The sequence below is a fragment of the Podarcis liolepis genome (genome assembly GCF_965112155.1).
Source record: "Podarcis liolepis genome assembly, chromosome: 10".
Classification (NCBI taxonomy): domain Eukaryota; kingdom Metazoa; phylum Chordata; class Lepidosauria; order Squamata; family Lacertidae; genus Podarcis; species Podarcis liolepis.
Genome location: NC_139562.1, coordinates 33,471,422 through 33,494,694, shown reverse-complemented (window position 1 = coordinate 33,494,694; position 23,273 = coordinate 33,471,422). Strand labels below are relative to the sequence as shown.

The window sequence follows — 23,273 nt, the reverse complement described above, 5'->3', positions numbered from 1 at the left end:
ACATTGGGGTGCACCCTTTGCACAAACTTTAACACAGAGCTGCTTCTTTTTCTCACATCCTTTGAGGACAAGGAAAAACTATGGATCAGTCTGATAAGGTCAGCTCAGTATATTTCCCTCAAGTGTCCCACCAGGAAACAAATGACACATCAGTTGGCTTACTTGTACTGAAGCAGCTTTAGTTCTGCTAACATTCATGTGTGATATCAGTAATACTAAACATACTAGGAAATGTATCCTTTTAAACACAGTGAGGCTTATTTCAGAGTAAATGTGTTTAGCCAACTAAGCTGGAAGTAGGAAGGCTTAATCTGTTTACAGATCATATTCTACAAATGTACCAATGGCAACTGGACAGACTGATTTCTGACACAGGAAATTAAGAAGACCCTGATTGGATAGCCCAAATGCCCATCTAGTTAACCATCCTTTTCCCACCAACCAAATGCCTGTGTGAGAAGGTCACATGCAGGACATGAGCACGATAGCATCCTCCCCACTCATGTTCCCTGACAACTGGTATTCAGAGACATGTTGCCTCCAGTACTGGAGAGATAGTACACAGCCATCAGGACTAAGAGCTGCTGGTAGACTGATCCTCCATAAATTTATCTAACCCCTTTCTCAAGCAGCCCAAGTAGGTGGCCATCCCCATGTCTTGGTGGTGACAAATTCCATAGTTTAACTAGGAGCTGTAAAACTACTTCGTGTTGTCTGTCAACATTCAGTGTCACTCATTTAAGTATTACTAGAGAGAGAGGGAGGGAGAGAAAGAAAGAAAGAAAGAAAGAAAGAAAGAAAGAAAGAAAGAAAGAGGGAGAGAGAAACTTTCTTCTGCCCATTTTCTCTGTACAGTGCTTAATTTTATACACTTCTACCATGTCTCCTGTTTACCTTTTTTCTGAACTAAACAGTCCCAAATGACCATGAGCTTCCTCTCAGGACAAGGTGGCCCTTCCAAGTACCGTAGGTCCCAGCCCTGTCTGAAATCCCAGATAGCTGCTGCTATCCATGAGTGTAGACCAGCCCTGTCCAAGACATCCAGAGCAGTGGTCCCCAATTTGCTAAGTACTGTGGAGCCCCTGTTTTTCAACAGCCAAGCCATAGACCCCCCCTACTTTTGAAGGTTTTGATATCTCTGTGTTAGTTTTTGTTACATGAATGGTGCCACGGACCCCCAGAGTGGGTTACATGGACCCCCAGAGTCTCCAGACCACCAGTTGGGAACTGCTGATCTTGAGGGCACCAGACTGGGGAAGGCTAATGTATGCAGTAAGAGGGACCGTTGGGTCGACTTGGTACAAGGCACCGCTCTGCCCTTCTCTTTCTCTTCGTTCTCGAAGGTATGCTGCCGGCTTTTTGCTTCCTCACATTCCTCCCCCTTTGCTGCTAACCTCCATGGATTCCCTGGGGGTTTGCCCTCCACCTGACCTCTCCTGCTCCTTACTCCATGCTTCATGTCTTTGAAGGCATCCTCTCTTTCAATGTGTTCTCCTCGATCTCTGCGTAGAACGTCCTGAAGTCGCCCAGCTTCTCCTCCACCCTAAAAGTCAACATGCTGCTATGCTGTGATCAAAAGTTTCGAAGGAAGCTGCTGTTTGCTTTTCTCTTTGCCATGGTGACTGCACACAGCGCTGGATTATGTAATGAATAATGCAGCCCTCCCATTTTAAAGCACATGGACATGGCTGATGAATAGAGGGCCTTTTCTTTCTTTCTTTCTTTCTTTCTTTCTTTCTTTCTTTCTTTCTTTCTTTCTTTCTTTCTTTCTTCTCTTAAAAAAAGTCTTTCCCACCCAGTCCAGAAATGATGGGTCCCAACATTTGGCTTGACAACAGCAATGGCCAAATTCCCCCGAAGGTTGAATGTCAAGAGGTCTTGAATATTTCAAGGTGGATTTCACAAGTGCTCTGACTCGAGGGCTGGAGAGCTGGAGAGCTGCATGCGCTTGCATCTGCTGCCAGAAAAGGGATCAAGGGCAATTGGGAGACTCTCTGGTCTTCTGAGAAGAGCATAAAAGCAAGGTGGAGACTAGCCTGGCACCATCCATCAGCCAGAGAGCAGGGAGAAGGGATAGACAAATCTTTCCATTCAAGTTTATCTCTTTTTCCCATTCACAAATTCTGTTCTCCACATTTCAATACCTGTGTGTGTGTGTGTGTGTGTGTGTGTGTGTGTTAAAAGTCCAGCATTTCAGTGTGAATTATTCCTGATATACACATATTTGTATGCATTTTGTACATACACATTTATTTACATTTTGTTTGCAAACAATTCCCCCTCATATAATGCATTTCTGCACAGTGTGTTTAGTTGGAGAATGGCATTGCAAGATGTGGAGATGTGCCATTTTTTAAGAACAACTGTGTTTCAGTTAGCATATTGGCTTGAGAAGTATGAATTATGTCATTTCACATGAAAATGCAAACAAAATCCAATTTATCTCTCCCCCACAATTCCCTAGTGCTCTGCTGTTGCTTTCCAGTTGTGCTGGGATTGCAGAAGAACAGGAAAAGACCCTCAGGAAGAAAGGCTGCTGGGTTGCCATGAGTTTGGCTTTGTGTATACGCAGTGTACAAATATTATTACAATCTGAGGGAAGCTGCCATGCAGATCATTCAGTCATAAGGCAGGATGCAAATCCTCTAACATATATATGCATATGTATGTTTGTGTGCATACTGTTACAAAAATTGGGTGCCTTCCCCAATCTCTGCAAAGTGATAGCAAGATCCCAGGGGGCTTCCAGGCACTCACCCAGGGTCTGTGTTCCTTTGGAGAATTGAGACACCACAGAGACTGTCATAGCTTTAAGAAGTATGGTTTGTTCGCCTTCAGTCTGTAAGGAGGGAGTCCAGATCTTACAGCATGGTCATTTCAAGAGGGGCTTGTCCCCACAGCAGGGCAGCCAGTCTTCAGCCATCCTGCCCAAGATGGATTCCAGCCCTTCATTTCCCTTCTTCTCCCCAGAACACCTTTCTAAAAACTCTAATTTCTCCACAAGTAATTTTTTATTGTTTTCCTTACATATTCTTTTCCAACAAATTGTATTAACACCATACATTCCCTTTGACTCTGCCGAGTCGCGACCCCCCTCCCTCCCCACAACCGGTATATTTAACCCCTTTCCATAGCGCACATCATTCTAAAAACTCTAATTTCCTATCACTTCAAACACACACCACACCACCTTGGCAGCAACTGTCTCCCCAGGCCAAAGGATTCCTCTAGGTTGGCCCATCAACACCTTTTGCCATGCTAACAGATTGGCTCTCTGCTAGGCCAGCCAGGCTGGTTTGCATAAGCCAGACCAGAGATTCCTTTTCTGGCACAGCTCTGCGGCTTGTACTTTCATCCATATCCCAATTAATAAAAATCCTGCCATTTATTAATTCCTAGGGTTTGGGAGGTCCCCCATATGTGTGGGTGTGTGGGTGGTTGCGTGTATGTGGTCGTGTGTTCTCTCTCTCGCTCTTTCTCTGGCAAATAATTCTCTGAGTGTACAACTCATGTACATCATCCTTCTATGAAGGTTTGTGTCAGGGAAATGGTTGCATAACAGCAAAGAACGGCTACTCTTTCCAATTTGCATGGAATCTGAGGTGAGTAGATGGGTGAGATTTATCAAACTGGAAATGAAGGTAGGCTGGGTGTGATCTAAGCAGATGCTTTGCATGCCTAAAAAGGGCTGTGGACCACAGTTCCACTTGAGCCTTTAGAGGAAAGAACGGCAAAAACAGCAGTTTCGGCAGAAACTTCTATAGTCTTTTTACGAAGTCCACAAATCCCGTATGAGTGGTTTACTGTAGTTACATGTGCTTTGCTGAGTCTTGAGACCTAGCTGATAGCTGTGCTCAGAGTGGACCCATCAAAATCCAGTGACCTTAGCTTTTTCTAGACTAAGTTAAGTCCATTGATTTTCAGGTCTTCTCTGAGCATGATTTAGTCAGATACAACCCACTGTTTTTACATTAACTTTCAGTGTTATTGGATTGCATTTTTTTATTTTATTGATTGATGTCCAGAGTGGTTTAACAATCAGTCCCTCTACACAGTGAACTCGGGTAATTGTAGTTCTTTGAGGGGAGCAAAGGGTCTCCTCACAACCCTCAGCACCTGCAACAAACGACAGCTCCCAGAATTCTTTGGGGGAGGCTATGACTGTTTAAAGTGGTATCATAGCGCTTTAAATGTATTATGTGAATGCGGCCCAAATTGTGAATCCTTCTCTTTTTTTCTCGTGGAAGCCATATTTTAAGGGTTCCAACAACCCACTCTGAAGCAGAGTCTCCACACTGAGGCTCTGTCATCACCACCACCCACAGCCTAACACGGGGAGGCCCCAAAAGCTTTCGCAGTATGGCAGAGGTCTCATTTATGGGGCACTTGCTGACTGAGGAGGAAAGAAGCCTGAAGGCCAGCAAAGCACCATGAGAGAAGCTGCTTTTCACCTCTGAGGACGAGCACATAGTCATATGAGGTGGCCGGAGTATTTGCCCAGGGAAATCATTGATTCAGATATTGGGGTGTTTTCCCCACCCAGCACATTAAAATGGAAGGATACTCTGTGAGAGGCATTGTTAGGGGGTGTCCCAGGAAACCCCAGGTCTTTTACAGCAGGCCCCAGATCTCATACTTCTCAACTGTCCTGCTTTAAGTGGGACATTGTGGACTTACAGAAGCCATCCTTGCTTCTGACTGGATCCCAGGATGTCCCATTTTGACTCTCACAAGAGTGCAGCCCCACAAGATGTCTCCTTTGGGGCGCTGTGCTTACACACGAGTAATTTGGTGAGTCAGTTGAGTGGCAACATGACACCAGGCAGTGTGCTCCCACCAGAGTACCCACTGTTGAGGTTCATGCCGCTAAGCTGGTGAAAATCTCTGTCCCCCCCTCACCAACTGCCTTCTTGTTCATGGTTCTCTCCAAGCCCCACTTCTGGTGGGGGTGAAATGCAGCCATGCAAAGAGGGCAGGAGCTGGGGCAGGGCATATTCATGGATGAAGAAAGTTGGGGTGACAATTGTTTGGGATGGAAAAAGGAAGGGGTGCATGTGAAAGTGAGTGGAGGGGAGGAGGAAGAAGGATAAAAGTGAGGTGTCCAGTGATGGAAGGGATCTAGGTCTCTCTCTTCGTCTGTCACCCATTACTGTGACCAACAGCAGTCATTCTGTCACCAAAAGGCGCATGTTCCAATTTTCCCCTGCAACATGTTGGAGGGTATGAGCTCTCCTGCCCTCTCTCCGCTCACCCCAACTTTCTTCTTCTTCTTCATTGTTTATAGGATGGCAAAGCACAATGCCAGGGAGATCCTAGCCAATGCCATCTTACTTTCAGAGAGGCAGCTACATATGCAGATTTGTGTCGTCAACCTGTTTTCCAAGTCCTTTAAGTACCTTGCAGTATACTCTACAATATATTACATAGGCCTGCAAGGTGTCTGTTCATTCTTTAAAGAAAAGCTGCCAGGCCACAAATCTTCCAAGCCTGTACTTTCTTTTTTAATGATTAGGTGGAGCAAGCCAGTGTTCCAGGTGAGGCTGTGCATTCCTGGTCCCCACCCTTCCTACGTCTCTCTGGGCATGAGGTTCCAAGTTCAGTCCCCAGCGCCTCCCCCTCTGAAAGAATCCTGTGCAGCCCAAGGGTGAAGGATCTCTGCCCATGATCTAGAAGAACTACTCCCTGTTTGGAGCACAGCAGGGTGGCCAATGTGGTTTCCCTACTTCATTGCTGGACTCCGTCTCCCACCATCCCTGACCATAGGCTTACACTGACTGGGGTTGATGGGAGTTGAAGTCCAGCACCATCAGTTTATGTGTTCATCTGAAAATTTTAATTCTCTGACTGGGGAAGAAGGTAGAAGTTGGAAGGAAAGACATTTGCCCCTTTCTAGCCCTAAATATTCCATATTCAACCCCCAAAGAAACCTGCGCTTTCCATGGTTTCTCATGGTGGCCATACACTCCCAAGGCTAAGGGATAGGAGAGCCTGAGGAAGCATCTTTAGTTCAGGCACAGGGAACCTGTGGCCCTCCAAATTTCGTTGGACTTTTAACATGGCTCATGGTCAGGGATAATGGTAGTTGTAGTCCGATAATTTCTGGAGGGCCACAGCTTTTGCCACCCCTGCTTTAGAGAAAGGTTTGGAGCAAATGCTTTTTGAGAACACGGTTCTGCTCCACGTAGAACCAATCCTATCATTTCTTGTCGCTCCTCTCCCTTTAATGAGTGTTAAAACTATAAACCAGAGGGGAAAGTGTGTAGCCCTTTAAGCTGCAGTCCAAATTCGTCTTTCTCTCTCTTTTCCCCAGCTCCCCTTCATCTTATTACCATAATTTGCCCCAGTGTGTCCCAGTCTTACTTATTTAATCCCTACTGAGACCTCTCTGGAATATGCAGTGCAGGGATGCTTCTCCATCCGTTTTGTGTGGTTATTATTTTTTCTGAGTGTGACATCATGTGGTGAGATATAGCTGTTGCATCATGGCCGGAAGGGCGACTCTCAGCTTTCGGACAGCTTCCCTCAGGTGGTGCTCAATAGTGAGGGTGTGTGCCCTGGAGTGCGAAAGAACCCGAATCCTGAAATGTAGTCCCTCCTATATAACATATTTTGCCCTGCACGGTCTCAATCAAGAGCAGACTTCAGCATGCAAAAATGAAGGAGAAAAAAATGCCTTTTTGTGCTCCTACGCACATGAAAAAGTGCTTTCTGTATGTTTGTAATACAGGCAACTCCCCACTTATGCTGGGTTATTTTCCAGCCCCTCTTGTGCATAAGTGGAAATCACTTTTAAACACTTTTTAAGTGCCCTTTTTGCTGCTTTCTCTCCAATCCCGTTCAAAAACACTGCACCAAAAATATCCGAAACTGGAATTGAAGCTCTGGAGCAAGCAAGGAGACTGGAGGACGTGTGGGAAAGAAGGTGGTGCTGCTGCGCTACCCCACACGCCAGCTGTTATGTGGGGAAGCTGAGCAGCCTAAACAAAGCCCCACTGTGCTTCCGGTCTCTTCGGGGCTTCCTCTTCAGCCTCCAGGGAGAGTCTCCTCATGAGCCACAAGGACTCTCCTGCTCTCTCTCACGCCATTTCTGGGTATGATTCTAGTTATTTAATTATTTCTTGGGGCCACACATATTCGCAGTCACACACGAGTCAATCATGTTCAAGTGAGGGGTGGGGATGCCTGTAATTATCAATGGAAATTAATACCACTGTAGTTATATCGCATTAATGGGAGAATTGGACCTGAGCTGGTATTGATGGACAGCAAGAGGGAAGAGGAGGAGAGCTTAGAGACTAAGCGTATGTGTGAGAGAGGGAGAATTTGAGAGGAAGCACCTGCACCTGTGTGTGTGTGTGCATGTGAGGAAGAATTCAGCATGTCCCACTGGCATTATCATCAGCATTCATTACATTTCTTCCCTTCCCTTCGCCAGGAGGTTTCAGGGCAGGTTATAGCAATTTGAAATACGCTATTAAAATCAGTTAAAACAAATGGCAGTCCAGAGAATAGTGGTATTTGCAAAGACCAAGCTGCTTACTAGTGCGCTTCAAGAAGCGCCTCTAAGAATGGATTAGAAAAGCAGAGGGTCCTTTTTCAACTTGAGAGCCACATTTCCTTTGGGGAAACCTTTGGGGGGGCACTTTTGGGTGGTGGGTGGAGCCAGAGGAAAAAGTAAGTGGAGCAATGAATGAATTCTACCTTTGTACAGTCGTCCACTTTCTAACACACTCACACCCATCCCTCTCTCCTCCATGCAGGCCATCGAGAAGCATTGTCAGAGTTGTTGTTTTTTTAAATGTATTTTTATTAAAGATTTTCTTGTGCAATGGTATGTGCAATGCCTCTCTCTCGTATTTCCACCCCCCCCCCATGTAACATGCCCTGAGTCAGCACCAACAATATGAGGTACCTCATGTATCTCTGATGAGGGATAGCCTAGCCTGTTACCAGAGGTGGATTTAGGCGAGTGCTTCAGAGCTTTGGGGGTGCTGCAGGGGGTGCTGCAACTATGAAGTAGAATGGAAGGTGAGAGGCACGGCGTGCCAAATTTTGGTGTCACATAGGGCGCTACTGAAATTTGAGACCCCCTGTCCCCCCCCCGTCTGCCTATGCAGTGACACTTCATGCCACACCAAAGTGCCACAAGACTCTCTGTTCTTGAGGATCAAGCATCCGTTGAGTTTCTAGAAAGCTACATACCAAACCACTGCATTGTGAACCTTAAGCAGCGCCACATTCTTAGCAACAAACCAAGCAGGTTCTCGATTGTGTTTTGAATTTGTCAAATTGGAAGTTAATGCCTAGTATTAATTTCATCACCAACTGCCTCCTTCAGCAGAAAGGCACTGCTGTGCTGTAATAACTTTCACTTCATGATATGGTTAATGAGAACTTGCTCATAAAGAATTGTCATTGTCTTTGTGCATGTTTTTACTGCCTCGATAAGTGTTTATATTTGGAAACAGGTGGCTTGTAATAAACCTGCCAGCTCCTGCTAATTGAACAGGTGATATCTGAATAAATACGGATTGCTGAGCCGCAGAAATGGATGTTTCAGAGAAGTGGTCCTGGGCGAAGGGCTTCCCTTGCACTTTCATAAGCTTGGCCACTCGATGGCAGCCTTGCACTAAAAAACTTGCCATGTTGCCTTACAGCTGAGCTTAAGCTAGATCTGGCTAGAAGAAAAGTCAAATCCTCACTCTGTCCTCTTGTGCACCATTGTCTTTAATTCTTACAATCACAAGCTTTCCTTAACAATGACATGCTCTTGTTCTTCATGTAAGTGCTGAGTGATTAGACTGCCGAGTGTCTTAAGCATTTTCCGATTATGATTTGGATGATAGGACAATATGGCAATTAGATTACAGTGTGGACTGAGCGGGCATCAGCATCGAGATCAGAATGAGAGGCTGTGATCTCATTATCCTCTCAGGCAGGCTGCCACTTTGAATCATATAATCATGAAGCAGGGGAGAGAGCAGCCAGAATGCCCAACCCGTTAGCTCTCTAAGCTGGAGCCACAACATCTGAGACCACAGTTTGCTATCAGTAAAGAGCAAGCGCAGGCAAGGGGAACCACAACAAGGTGTTTACATAACAGGGGGAAGCAGGCGACTCAAGGAAGGAAGCCACTCCACATGCTTGAAATGCAGGCAGGTTCTGAATGGCGTCAGTTCTAAATGCCGTCTTGGGGAACGTAAGACAATACAGTGCCTGAAAGGCCACAGCATATGAGGCAAATTAAAAGCAGTATTTGCGACCCGTTTAGTGCAGCACAGAAATCAAGATGTTGCAGTTAAAACAACATCAACATATGCTCTGTTTCCATATCAGAATTAGGAATACAGAATATATGATAGAAAGACCCTTTTCTGTTTCTTGGGAAGCTTCAACAATGTTGAAAAACAATAACACAATTAAATGTTAGGAAAGTATCTTCAAAGATATTTACTATATTTGAATAAAATTGAACACACAAACATACAAGGCAGAAGTCCATCTTTGATTTCATTTTCTTATTTCCAAGCGCCAAAGTTTCATGCAAAATTACTTGCTCTGTGACAGTATTAGGTAGATCAATTTGCTTATGTCAGTCAAATGGCTCTAGATGTTTTGCACATAAACATTCTTGTCAGGGGTTCAGGAGCAGAGACGCAGAGAAGGGAGGAGACAGAGAGCGAGGGGGAGGAATACGAAGGAAGGATGAGTGGGGATGACGACCCGAGATCACCGAGCCTGTCTAGCGAGTCCGAGGATTCCCAGAAGGGAGCGCCAGCAGTCAGAGCAAGGGGGGAGAGCAGGGGGACACCCCAGGAAGAAGGGTCCAGAGAGGGATCAGAGAGCAGCAGTTGGAGATCGGGACCCACGTGCCCAGCCGGGAGTAGCGGGGAGAGAGGGGACCAGATATCGGGCTCAGGAGACGTTCAGAAAGAGGGAGGGCATGAGTCAGGAGTAGTCACGCCCACCTCGGGGAGCGAGGAAACGGTCAAGAGGAAAGTAGAGAGTTGGGCGCGCGCGCCAAGTTCAAATGTAGCGGAAGCTGGCGCAGTCAGCAGCCCAGAGAGTGAGCCAAGTCCTAAAGCCCGCCGCAAGGAGGCGGAAGGGACAGGGGGGTCCGCGTCAGAAGGGAGTAGGAAGGGAGAGACCCAGGGGGGCAGAAGGACCCAGAGACGGAAGGAAAGGCGCAGGAGGTGGAGCAAGGCTAGGGTATTAAGCTGGTGCGCTAGAGGCGGAGACTCAGACGGGTCTTCGTCGCTCTGACCTAGAAGAGGTAGGGCTGCACATTGCAGTTTGGAAATGGAACCTGTAATCCAATAAAGACTCTTTTAAACTGAACGCTGGATGACTTGGTCCTATGTGAGCTGGGACTGGGTGGCAGCCCTGACAATTCTGTTTGTGGTCACACTGCATCATAGGTACTGTAGTCTTAAAGCTAACTAAATTGCACTGTTTTCACATAAATGTGTCTCCTGAGAATGAGGATGGTCTGACATGAGAGGATTAAAATACAATAAGGAAGTTGGTTTGGTATATAGATTAAGATACTATAGTTTATGCATAAAGTGAAATATCATGAGAAAACAGATAAAATGAGTATATATAATGCTTATTCATAAAATTGTGTTTCCTAAGCAGATTCATCCAAAGCACAACAGATCAACCACCAGCATGCTTGGATCAGATAATGGTAGAACTATGATAGTTAACCTAGAGATGCAATTTTCAGAACATTGCGGCAATTCTAAAACAACTATATCTGTCTGGGAGAAAGAGGAAACCAAGACAAGGACTCTGTGAGCATTTACACCTGAGGAGCGCTGCCATTTATCAGAGTGTCGTAAGTGAAAATTAAACTCAAATCCACACTGGGTTCTCCTTGTGCCACTCAGGAGTGATGTGATAACTTCAGCCTGGGGCAATGTGTTTTGACGTCAGCAGGGACTGACAAAAACTTTAACCGGCTGCACAGTTTGAGGCAGTTTGTGCCATTGAGCCCTGTGTAATTTCCTCTGCTTGGTGGCTGTAGGAAACAGCACCTTGGAAAAAATGAAAGCAGCAGTGGTCACAGGGAATGTGCCTTAGTGTGTCTGCCTGGGTTTGGCCCCAGCACATGAGGAGCGGATTGTGTCTCCCTGCTACCAGTGTATTTGACTGGGAATTTATCTATGCATGCTTCCTCATCTCCAACAGGCGCCCAGATGCACATTCAGTTCCTTTGTTTACACATTCCTCTTCTTCATTACCAGGACAATAAATCATTCTGTGTACAAATACTACATTCGTGGTTTTTGTGGGCAGGATCTCCACCAGTAATCCCAATGCACTCACAGGGAAAATTTGATGCAACCTGATCAGTTTCAGTTTGTCCCAATTCTTGCATTGTTCCATTGGCAATGATGCTTTGGACTACAACTCCCATCATCCTGGCCATACATACATACATACGTAATTTTATTTGGATGCCACCTTTCCACCATTTAAACCATGCTCAAGGTGGCAGACAACATGGGGGGGGATACATAACTACAACATAGCAAAAGTAGTCCCAAACAAAACATTAGAAATATACAACCAAACTAAGCTGTTTCCACATAAATTGAAACAAGATCTATAATAAAGATACAAAGAAACCACCACCAGCAGCAACAACAACAACTACCCCCATTAAAAAAAAACCCCAAACAACACTCCAGCCCAAGAGTCTGTTCAGCAGCCTCAGTTTTTCTAGTTGGTGTCAGTCCTGGCCCTGCCCTCCCAGGCCAGGTGGGAAAAGGTCTGCAAGGCAGGGAGCTGGCCTTCCAAGGCTCTCAGCCAAGATGGTTTGGTTGGCCGTGCTGGTTGGAGCTGATGGAAGCTAGAATCTAATGGCACCTGGAGGGCACTAACCTGGGGGAGGCTGATCTAAAGAAAATATGCAGTTCCACAGCCGAGAACAGAGCAGAGTCCAGGTTTAGTCTGGTTGCCAAAGTGGGCCCCGGTGGATCCCCCCTCTACATTGGCTGTGGGTCTAAACCACTGAGCCTCTTGAACTTGCTGATCAGAAGGTCAATGGTTTGAATCCCCACGATGGGGTGAGCTCCCATTGCTCTGTCCCAGCTCCTGCCAAGCTAGCAGTTCAAAAGCACACCAGTGCAAGTAGATAAATAGGTACTGCTGTGGCGGGAAAGTAAATGGTGTTTCTGTGTGCTCTGGCTTCCGTCATGGTGTTCCATTGCACCAGAAGCGGTTTGGTCATGCTGGCCACATGACCCGGAAAGCTGTCTGTGGACAAACACTGGCTCCCTTGGCCTGAAAGCGAGATGAGCACCGCAACCCCATAGTCACCTTTGACTGGACTTAACTGTCCAGGGGTCCTTTTTTACCTTTTTACATTGGCTGGGTTCCAGTAAGCTTCCTGGTGGATGCAGTGGCAGTCCTGTGACAAGTAGCAAAGGGAGGCTTGAAGTCACCTTTTCGATTTCACTCAAAGCCTATGAAGTAGCATAGCTCTGGTGCATTGTGGGGAAATGGCAGCCAGCTCCCCTACCCAACCACCTGGTACAGAGTGTTAGCATTGTGGAGGACCCTAGCAGGCCCAACGGTGCTGAGTGCTGATGCATAGCCTGGCCACAAGTGTGTGCTTGGCACAATCTCAGTGATTCAAATAAACATTATGCATACTACAAGGACTTTGCAACCACATTCGTGCCTCCCCCTAGAGCATTTCCTATCATCCTGAAGGCCTGTGCCCACCTGAGGCTGGGCCGAGAGGTTTAGGCTTTAGTTTTAAGCCCTGTTTCATGCCGGTGAAGTAATTGCTTCTCAAAATGCTCAGGCTTGGGTGGTGAATCAGAGCCAAGGGCCTTATGAATTCTGTACGTCATCATCAGAACGCGAAGTTGGGAGCAGACAGGTCCAGATGTGCAGGTCCCTCTGTTTAAATAAAACCCACTTCCCCATCCGCCTCATTGCTGGCAGCTGTTAACTTATCTGGGCTTGGTTGCATTGCATTTTGGTGATATACCTTGGTCTTCATATCACCCATGAATTGTAGGCGAGATAATAAAATGGAGAATTAAGAAGCTTCCGTACAGGAATAGCTGCAGTATCCATGAAGTAGCAAAGCAGAAAGTGAACGTTCTCTTCGTTTAAGTACACATGGCTGAACGGGCGCTGACCTCTCCCCTAACTGTCTTGTTAGGCATGACAAATCTGTATCTCAAATCTCTATAAAGGACAGTCCTTGGCACATTGCTGTCTCCAAGTGCCTGGTGGCCGTCCTTGGGAAATGAATAATGGATTTATTAGACCCACAGTCTCTAACGCTTCCAAGAGAAATCATGGGCCTCCTGTGGGAAGCTCTGCATAAGCAAACCTAAGCGAACTTTCTTTTTACCCCACAATAAACTTCAAATGTAAAATGCAGAGAATGAGGGACCTTCCAGACAACCTGTCTATTGTGCATCCATCCTGATTTGTTTGTGGGGAGGCTAGACGTGTTGCACCGAAGCAAGCGCTGTCTCACACTTTCTGGGGCATTTTCATGTCACTTTCCTTATTGCAAGAAGTTTGATCTTTGGGGCAAGTGGGTTTGTCGGGCAAGACATCCTTCCCAAACGGAATTTGCCAGCATGTAACTGAATCCCACTCTAAAATAGCAACGGTCTGGAAGTGCCCCAAGGAGAGGTACACCCACCTGGGTAGGTTGTCATGCTATTTGCTGCTAGGATTCAAAGAGACCATCTTGTATCCCTGTCTCATGATCTGTTGCTGTTTGTGCTTCACCTCCCAGGGCTCTTACACAAATCCACACAGTTCCATAAAGAGGTGTACAAGTGGTTCAGAATCTACATCATGCCTCTTCCTGGGCATTGACCCAGCTGTTCGTCTTTAATACCAGGGCCTGTTTTAAATGCTGAATTTATACCACTGTCTCTAAACCAAGAAACAGCTGGCCAATCGTGCCTTCTATCAAAAGTTTTTTAAAACCCTAGACTTTAAAAGGTGCCTGCTTGCAATACTAAAAACTGGCTATTTTCAAGCATTCCCCCCTCCCATTTTCCCCCTGTATATTTGCACAGCTGCAATTGTGAAAATCTGTTATTTTAGTAATAAAATGCTCTATATGGGAAGCACAAAAAGTTTATTCCGGGTTAGCAAGCAACTCAAAGTGAAATGAAATCTCAAGGGAAAGAAAGGCTTGCCTAGATAGAGATTCTTCTCTAGAACATGGTTGGAGAATCTGTGGCCCACAGGATGCTGTTGAGCTCATAACTCCCACCATCATCTGGAATATAGGAACCAGTGGACAAAGGAACCAGTGGTTGCTAAGCTGAGGTTCTCCAGATGTTGTTGAACTGCCATCTGCTCTACCCAGCGCCACCAATGGTCATGAGAGTTTTACAGTCCATCAACATCTTGTGATAAGTTTTTCTCCCTCTTTGGGAAACTGTGAGCAAGGCTGGCAGAAGGCTTCTCTGGGAGAGTTGCATGGCAGTAAACAGGGAGACAGTGGTGCAATCAGGCAAGTTTAGAGTCTGGGCTTGATGTTCTCTTGAGATGGTTATGTTTATTATTTCACTTACATCAATATGTGAGAAGAGAGACCTGCTGTGTTTGTGTGTCCCCCTGCTCATTTTTGCTGAGTTGGGGCCCTGGACTCTTGCCCCAAAGTCCTCCTCTGATGGCACCACTGCTGAGCGATAAGGACATAACTAAGGAAACTCTTGGTTGCCACCTCAATCTCTAGAATCACAAATAGGACAGAATATTCAAAGATATCTGATGTCAGAAGATCACAGTCATGTGACCCGAAAAAGAAAAGTTATGATGAGGGACAGTGGATTATGTTTGGAAGACTGTTTTAATTTAGAAGCTGAGCTTAAAGTGGAGCAGGCTGGAGAAGCAGGAGCTGAAGGAGAAAGGGAACAGCCATAATTCAGCAAGCCATTAGACTTCTCTTTCTGGATTCCACTCAATGGATGTCTGCTCTCGGTTCCTTGGCTTCAGCAAATGCCACCACACTTGGCCTGTATGCTGGCTGCAGGGTTGCCCGAGGGATCTGGAAACATAGTTTGGATCCAAAGATCTGGAAAGGAAGGAGGATTTCCTGTCAGTTGTCCTGGAGAAAGTGGAAAGCCAACAAACTAAAGACTAAACCATTTATAAAACAGATAGTTGTCAAGCTTCAGAGGATCCAACTCCCAATGGCAGGTTGTCAGGAACAGATAAGATGAGGAAATTCTTACCAATGCTTCAGAGAAAGAGGCTTAGAAATGCAGCCTCTTGGAGTAATGGTGTTGTTCCGAGTGAAACCCCACCCCCTCCATCTCTCCCATTACACGTCATCCCTATGGTGGCTAATCTGTGCCTTCTACCTCTGAGCTCTCTGATCACCTTCTTTTAATGCCCACCGGGTTCTGGGAGGGTGGGTCTGGAATGCTTTCTAAAGACATTGAGTGTCAGCTGTCTCTCCCCTTGTGCTTCTTCTTCTTCCTCCTCCTCTCCCATTATTTCCCAGCTTTCCCCCTCATCTGCCTCTGACCCATGGCCTCCCTCAAACTCCTGTTGTAATTATGAACTGTCTCCTTCTTCTCTGGAAGGGTCAGGCTGGGGAAGCAGTCTCCACCATTCCTCCTCTGCCCAGTCTCTGACAATAGCCATGCCAGGAAGCTAGAATAAAAAGTATACAAAACAAGAAAACAAAAAAAAGCAAAAAGCTCACCCAAAAGGCAGGGGTGGGGGTGGGGAGTAGGTGGGAGGACCCAACACAGGAACCTGCTTTACACCAAATTAGACCATTGAACGTCTACATCTGCATTGTCTACACTCTGGCGGGTAGCTGCTCTCAAGAGTTTCCAACTGGGGATTCTCAGCCCTACCTAGAGATGCAGGGGAATGAACCTGCAACCTTTTGCAGAGATGCTCTTCCACTGCGACACCACGATTTGACTACACCTGCCCTATCTTTCCAGCGAAATCCAGATTTACCTTTGACTGAAAGCGGTTCTCATCCGTGAGGAGCAAAACATCTTCCTCAGCTCCTTCTTTGTCTGGGGCTGATGAATAAGGGTGGGAAAAACAAGAGGGTTAATGCCACAGAACTGACACCAGACGTCTGGCAGGGGCTCCATTCAACCGATTGGGTAATAACTTATGCCAGCAGTTCCCAGATGGTGTCTCAGTACGGAAGAGTGAGGCACACATTGACCCCTCCTCCCACAGTGTGGTTGTTGCCCCAAAGCTGCTGACTGATGTTGGTGGCATAACTATTTGGGTAGCCTGGGTAGCCTGAGCCTCCTGTGGCAGAATCAGTCATGGAATCAAAGGAGGACTACCCACAACGCATCACTTCCAGGCTGGCAAATGGAATCAAAGTTCAAGCCCCAAGTACAGTAGTTCATGAGCTCAAAACATGCCCTTCCTGATGACCTGTTCATTGAGCCTGATTTGTTTGAGGAGAGGTTCGATTACACTGCATGAAGGAGGAATATCCCACACTTCGAAGCGCATTTCCCCATCACTTTCCTTGGACTTCAATGTGCTCTACGTAGGGCTACCTTTGAAGGTGACCCGGAAACTACAGCTATTCCAGAATGCGGCAGCTAGGTAGGTGACCAGGAGCGGCTGCCGAGACCACATAACACCATCTTGAAAGACCTACATTGGCTCCCAGTACGTTTCCGAGCACAGTTCAAAGTATTGGTGCTGACCTTTAAAGCCCTAAACGACCTTGGCCCAGTATACCTGAAGGAGCGTCTCCACCCCTGTTGTTATGCCGGGACACTGAGGTCCAGTGCCGAGGGCCTTCTGGCGGTTCCCTCATTACGAGAAGCAAAGGTACAGGGAACCAGGCAGAGGGCCTTCTTGGTAGTGGCACCCGCCCAGTGGAACTCCCTACCAGCAGATGTCAAAGAGGAAAACAACTACCAGACATTTAGAAGACATCTGAAGGCAGCCTGTTTAGGGAAGCTTTTAATGTTTGATAGACTATTGTATTTTAATATTTTATTGGAAACCACCCAGAGTGGCTGGGGAAACCCAGCCAGATGGGCGGGGTATAAATTATGATGATGATGATGATGATGATGATGATGATGAAAAGTCTGATCTTTGGGGGAAGTGTTTCACAAGAACTTCAGATCAGTTTTAACTGTGCAGTTTGGTAAGTTGAATCCTACCCTGAAACACTGACAGTCTGGAAGTGCTGTAAGTCTTTGCTGAATAATCCAGTAACTCCTAATGCATAAGCAATAGAACAATATTGTTTGTGGTACTGGCAGGCAGTAGCCCTGCTGTTGTCCACTCCATTTTTTTTATAAAACGAAAACAAGTTGACTCATGTATATTTTGCTATATGAGATGGGAGTGCTCAACTTGAGAAGACGTGACCAGCCTCATGACAAAAGCCTTTAATTATATATTATGCACTGGCTCTATTTTACCAATGGAATTTTGGTAAAATTCTAAATGTATTGTCATCACAAATGACTCTTTAAGAGAACTAAATATCCAGCTTGTTTATCTGTTTTTCTTGTATTAACAGATCCCCCCTTACCATATTTATGTGACGGTAATGCGTCATCGAATCTAATGCACACCTCGATTTTCAAAAACTTGAAACCAAAAAAGTATTTGCTGGCAAATGTAAATGTGCCATCAAATCTAATGCACACCCTAATTTTTGCAGCGTAATTTGGCCAAAAAGGGTGTGCTTTACATTCATTTAAATATAGTGTTTTCACTATTTTGATTCTGAGATATACCATATTTTTTTTAAAAAAAAATCAAAATGTGCATACCTGGTGTTGTTATTGTTTCAAATGCACAAGTCAAAACAGTTAATGTTCTTATTCTTTTTAAGAGTGTTGCATCCAGACTAAAAGCCTATCCACTCCTCCGTTTGCCCTGCTGCTCCTGCTCCACCTCCCGTGGGAAAAGCCACTCTTTAGCAATAAATGGGAACAAACAGCTATTGGGTTTTCTGCAGATTGCTGTTGGTTCCAATTTATTGCTAAAGAGTGAGTTTTCCAGGGGAAAGCAGAGCAAAATCACTCAGACTGTGCCTAGAAAGAGCGAGACAAGCGAAAAACCACTCGGACACATGCTTTCTAGGCACAGGATAAGCGGAACTGTGCACAAGCCCTTATTTAGTGATGCCACAGCACAACTAACTTAAGTCCCATTGATTTCAATGGGATTAAGAGCTATTTTTTTCTTTTTAAAAAAGAGTTGGATTCAGACCATGTTGGTCACATTTTAGGCCCATTGAAACCAGTTGTACTTATATAAAGCTACTTTAACTTAAACCTTGTTGATTTCAATGGGATTGAGGCAGGGCTTCATCCAGATGTTGATGAACTACAACTCCCATCATCCCTCTGGGCTGCGTTGGCTGCAGCTGATGAGTGTTGCAGTCTAGCAGCATCTGGAGGACCAGAGGTTCCTCATTTATGGCACAAGCCTTGGTGAGTTAAAGTGTGACTGACTCCAAGTAAGTGAGGACAGTAAGCACACAACTAGCACACATTTAACTGGTGCACATTCAGCTTTACACGCATAACAACAACATATAATTAATTAAAAAGAGGGCAGAAACTGGGGGGGGGGGGAGAGAGACTTTGGCAGTCCCACCCGCCATTGAACCCAGTGGGTTTTGGCTATATGTGGATTTTAGCTTTAGGTGCAAGTCCCAGAATGTAACCCTACTGACCTACTGGGCGGGATTTCAGCCTTAGTCAAGATTCAAACTATGGTAATTTTCTTTAGCATTTTCATATGCTAAAATTATACTAAACTGTCATCCACTTGACTTCATCCCTGTATTTCTTAGCTTAAAATATCCCTGCCATTCTGGTTATCTTGTTTACGCATCTACTCTTAGACATCAGAAGAGCTGCATACCTTGAGTACTTGCTGCTTCAATGCTCTGTTGCGTGGTTGTGGTCTTCCGGGGATTTTTTTCTGGAGTCTGGCATGGGGTAGCAAGAAAACAGATCTCAGGCACTGTGTACATCATCAGGAAAACCCATCCGTTCAGCACCAAAGCAACACCAATGAGTGGGTCATCCCACTTGCTTTGGGTACCATCGCCAGGGAAGCCACTGATGAACAGCACTGTGATCCACGCGGCCCAGATGGCTTTTGAGAAGAGAACGGTGAGAAAGATGTGCATCCCATGCCTCTTCCAGCCCTTGCATGGTCCGCAGAAGGTGAACATGGAGACCACAAAGGTGAGGCCCATGAGGACGAGCACATAGGTCGAGAGCATGACAAAGTCCTTGTTGCGTTGTTCTCTCCCCATCCTCCCCAAATCAATGCCGTCTCTTCCGACTGTGATGAGGATGTACTTGACGGCGATGATCAACTGAACCGCAGTGAGGCCCAAAGTGTATACCAGCATAGACCGTAGTGAAAGGGGTGCCTTTCCTCTCACCAGCCTGACGAGGTTGAAAGCATGGGTCAGAAGGCAGGAGAAGCAGAGGGCAAAGAGGACCCCATGTAAGATGAAGCGAGCAGGGCCAGTCTGCTTATTGAGCCGGATGATGAACACAAAGGTGAGGCTGAAGATTCCCAGGGTGCCCAGAAGGAAGAGGAGCTGAATGGGGACCATGCTTTGCTTGGTCTTGTCTTTGACTATGCAGCTAAGGACAAAGAATGCCAGCAGAAGCGCCAGCGAGACCAGGATGCCTGCAGCAGCCACCGTCTCCAGACCGATGCCCCAGGCTTCGCAGATGTCACAGAGGTAATAATAATCGGGGTCAATGTTGCCGCAGCCTGGGGGAGGTGCCGTGGTGTTAGCAGCCATGACAAACGATGCAGCTGCCCTAAACTGAGGGGAGAAACTTGAGGGAAGAAAAATAAAGAATTGTGATCAAATACCTTCACGCAGGTAGTCAGTGACCCAAAGATCTGAGTGCAATTACTGACACTGATGTGTAACGTTGTCAGCGGGCAGGTAAATGAATCTTAATTTTACCGTTGGGTAAAAATTAGCAGTGACAAGAGGTGACTTTCAAAACACAAATATATTCCAGTTTTGTTTTTTCCATGGAGAGGGGGGTAGCCAACAGCCCTCCACCATCAGCCAGTCTGATTTATTTTTGCTTTGGGACAAAGGAGCCTCTCTCTCTCCTCCCCACTCCAGTTCTGTCACCTCTGTTTTACTCCCCACAGCAGCCATTTAGTGTTAGCACCCACAGCATTTTTATCAAGATTCGTGGCACCCTAACTTTTTTATATACCAAAAAGTAGTCCTGTTTAAGGGTGATCCAAGATGTGCTCAGATTCGCCCCCCACCCCCCAGAGGGGCTTAGAGAGCAGCCCACACTCAAACATTTGGTGTTGCCGCTGAGGTGGCCTCTCCCACAACTGCCACCCCAGGGCTGTTCAAAGACCTTCTTTTGCTAAGGGCAGGGGAGATCTAGTGTTGGAAAGGTCTTCTCCCTTGAAGCCTGCCTTTGCTGTTTTATTATATTGTTCCAACTGATGCTTATTGTATCACTATGTCTATGTAAACTGCTTCATGAGGTTCACCTGAAAGGCACTATATTCATATCTTAAATAAATATGCCAGCAGTATAAATGAATAGCTTTATTACCATTCTTGTTGTTATTATTATTTAATACTTGGTGAGGGCCGTGCAGTTGCACAACTCTTCCTACAGAAAAGAGCTCTTAATAAAATATGCCTTGAAGACTTAATTGTTCCACTCTGCCTTTTTTTTTACAATGCTTTTTAGGCCATTTATTTCTAAACCTCGGTACTTCCTTATGATTCTGGTTTTGTATATTTTCCACAATTCAGGTGTCCCTCCGTTGGATTTCCTTTGGTTGTTTTCCGCTATGTGAGATCTATGCCATAAAACGCAACATATACATATTTTAACTAAGCAAATTTGCCACCCTGTAATTGCAATCAGAATCTGTTACCTGAATCAGTCATCTCACTCTGCCCAGTGATAGGTCAGATCTTGGTTTTCATCCTGCTGCTGCAAATTATTTTGTTGGATGTGTATATCTTGTTCTTACCTTGTGGGAAATGCTTGGAAGAGCTGTGCTCTGTATTCTTTTCTCTAGCCATTCATAGTTTGGTATCATTTTGGCAAAGCCAAACATCCTGGGTTGGATCTAGACACTGTTAATTGAACTTAAGTCACATTGAAATCAGTGCACGAAGCTAGTCTTGACTTAAGTCTAATTAATTTTAACTGAATGTGACTAACATAGTCTGGATTTCTCTCTGGGATAAATGTGCCCACCAGGAGAGCTTTTCTAACCTGAGTGTTGCCACTATTTAACCTGGCAAATGATGGGCGGTCTCTCTCTCTATGCATTGATTCAAAAGAGCAAAGTGTGATGAATAAATCAATAACCTTTATTGTGCTAGACACTCATTATGGTAATTGTATATTTGTGGACATCTGATAAGACATTTATTGCCTATGAGGCTTGAAATCATATCTGGTATATAATATTGGGCTTGGACTAGGAAGACCTGGGTTCCAAATCTTGCTTCTCAGTGCGTCGTAAACAACAGCCTGAGTTTCCAGAGTGGCATAAGAAAAAAAATTATGCTATACATAATCCATAGTTTCTATATCTTCCCTTTAGCTGTAGAAGCTCTCTTCCTCCACCTAGATATTTTTTGAAATAGAAGGCAGTGCTGAGAAAGCAAATTTGTACATATATGCATAATTCTGTATATTCAAAGAAAGGATGGGCAAACTCCTTCAGTGATACTTCATCTAGTTATTATGGAGAAGATTCCTAAAATGTGAATAGCCCCCAAACACAATGAGTGGAAGCAAGCAAGCCTATCTACCCTCCCCCAGCACTGCTTTAGGCAGAAAGCCCCTCAACTGCCAACTGAACTTTCATGACTTACCTTTGCTGTTCTGGCTGGGAAAATGCGACCTTGGTGGCTGGAGAGTGAGAGACAGGGAGCCCTTGATCCTGTCTGTCCTGGCAAATATACTGAGCCTGCCTGAGCTACACGTTGCGGGGAAAACAACATATCTATGACATTATTATTACTATTATCTTTGCTTTCTTTGGGGATCAAGAACACACTCCCAAGGCAGCTAAAAATCACAGGGAGACACACCTATTCAGGTTGATCCACCACCAGCTTGGTCATTGTCAGAAATAAACTCCTGGACCAGATATTCACTTAATGTCATTTTTTCCTCATGCCTCATCCAATCTTTTCATTTTTGTGGTTTTATTTCCCCCTCTCCCCCGCCCCCCTGCAATGCAGACACAGATTTCCGGCATGAAAATGGTTTGAATCATTTGTGGCATGTGGACAAGTATATATTTTAATGCACTGGGAACTTCAGTACACTGATTTGCAAGGCTATTACTTTTCTGTTCCGATTGGATCATTTTCGCAGTGGTGAAATTAAAAGGAGGGAGAAGCAAAATAAAGAAGAATGAAATTCAACTTTTAAAAAATTACAATCAAATTTCTAGGCTAGTCATCTGCCAAGAAGGCCCTCAAAGTGGCTTACAGCACACCATGAAAAATACACTGGGCATAATCTTAGCCACCATGGATGCAGTGCTTGTGCGCAGAGACTACCAGAGCCCTTCTGATAAAAATTGCCAATTAGGGGGAGGGTGACCAAGGCAATTTGTGCCCTGGCTGCAAGCCTGATTGAAAAGGATTTAGACAATCTGTTTCATCCAAAAGTTCCTGAGGATGATACAGCATCACTTGCTCAAACGTTTTGGCCAGAAACCACCCATTTTATATCTTTATTTCCCAGAAGGAGTCAGAGGAAGACTACTTTATCATATGATTACTTGCTAGAAAGCAGATGGCATTGCTTTTCCCTGTAAAGAAGTGTGAATGACAATCAAAGCTGAACAGCTTCCCTCAACAGACCTTCACCCGCTGAGATGAGCAGTGGTCAAGTGGACACATGGATGATGAAGGAGCAACAGCCTGCATCCTCAGATGTTAATGACTGAAACTCATCCGAAACAAACTAGACAAGAAGAGGCTCTGGATACGCCTCCTAGATTCTGTTCCTAAAGTGGATTCCAGGTCAGAACAGCTCTGAGCCATCTTATCAACAAAGTATTCCAGAATATTGTCACAGCATGCTACGGAGTATTCTAATGGCCCCATGACTTGATTGAAGTATTCATGTTTTCACTTAGAAAAGCTCTGCTGGATGTGATTGTGTAAACACACTTGTGGCAAGAGGAGGGGAAGGTTCAGAAGAGGGCAACTTAAATGATGATGGGTATGGAGCTACTCTCCTTTGAGGAAAGGTTGCAAGATT

At 45.4% G+C, this 23,273-nt stretch overlaps 1 protein-coding gene across 1 annotated transcript; it reads right to left on the bottom strand.

The window, feature by feature from the left end:
• Nucleotides 1-14,839: 14,839 nt before the first annotated feature.
• On the bottom strand, nt 14,840-21,934 carry LOC310688191 (G-protein coupled receptor family C group 5 member D-like). The gene is made up of 4 exons (XM_083464321.1): nt 21,869-21,934; nt 18,886-19,826; nt 15,973-16,040; nt 14,840-15,070 (listed from the first exon to the last, which is right to left on the bottom strand). Exons 2-4 carry the CDS (start codon nt 19,787-19,789, stop codon nt 14,957-14,959), a joined length of 1,086 nt encoding a protein of 361 aa, XP_083320447.1. The 5' UTR covers nt 19,790-19,826; nt 21,869-21,934; the 3' UTR covers nt 14,840-14,956.
• Nucleotides 21,935-23,273: the final 1,339 nt, after the last annotated feature.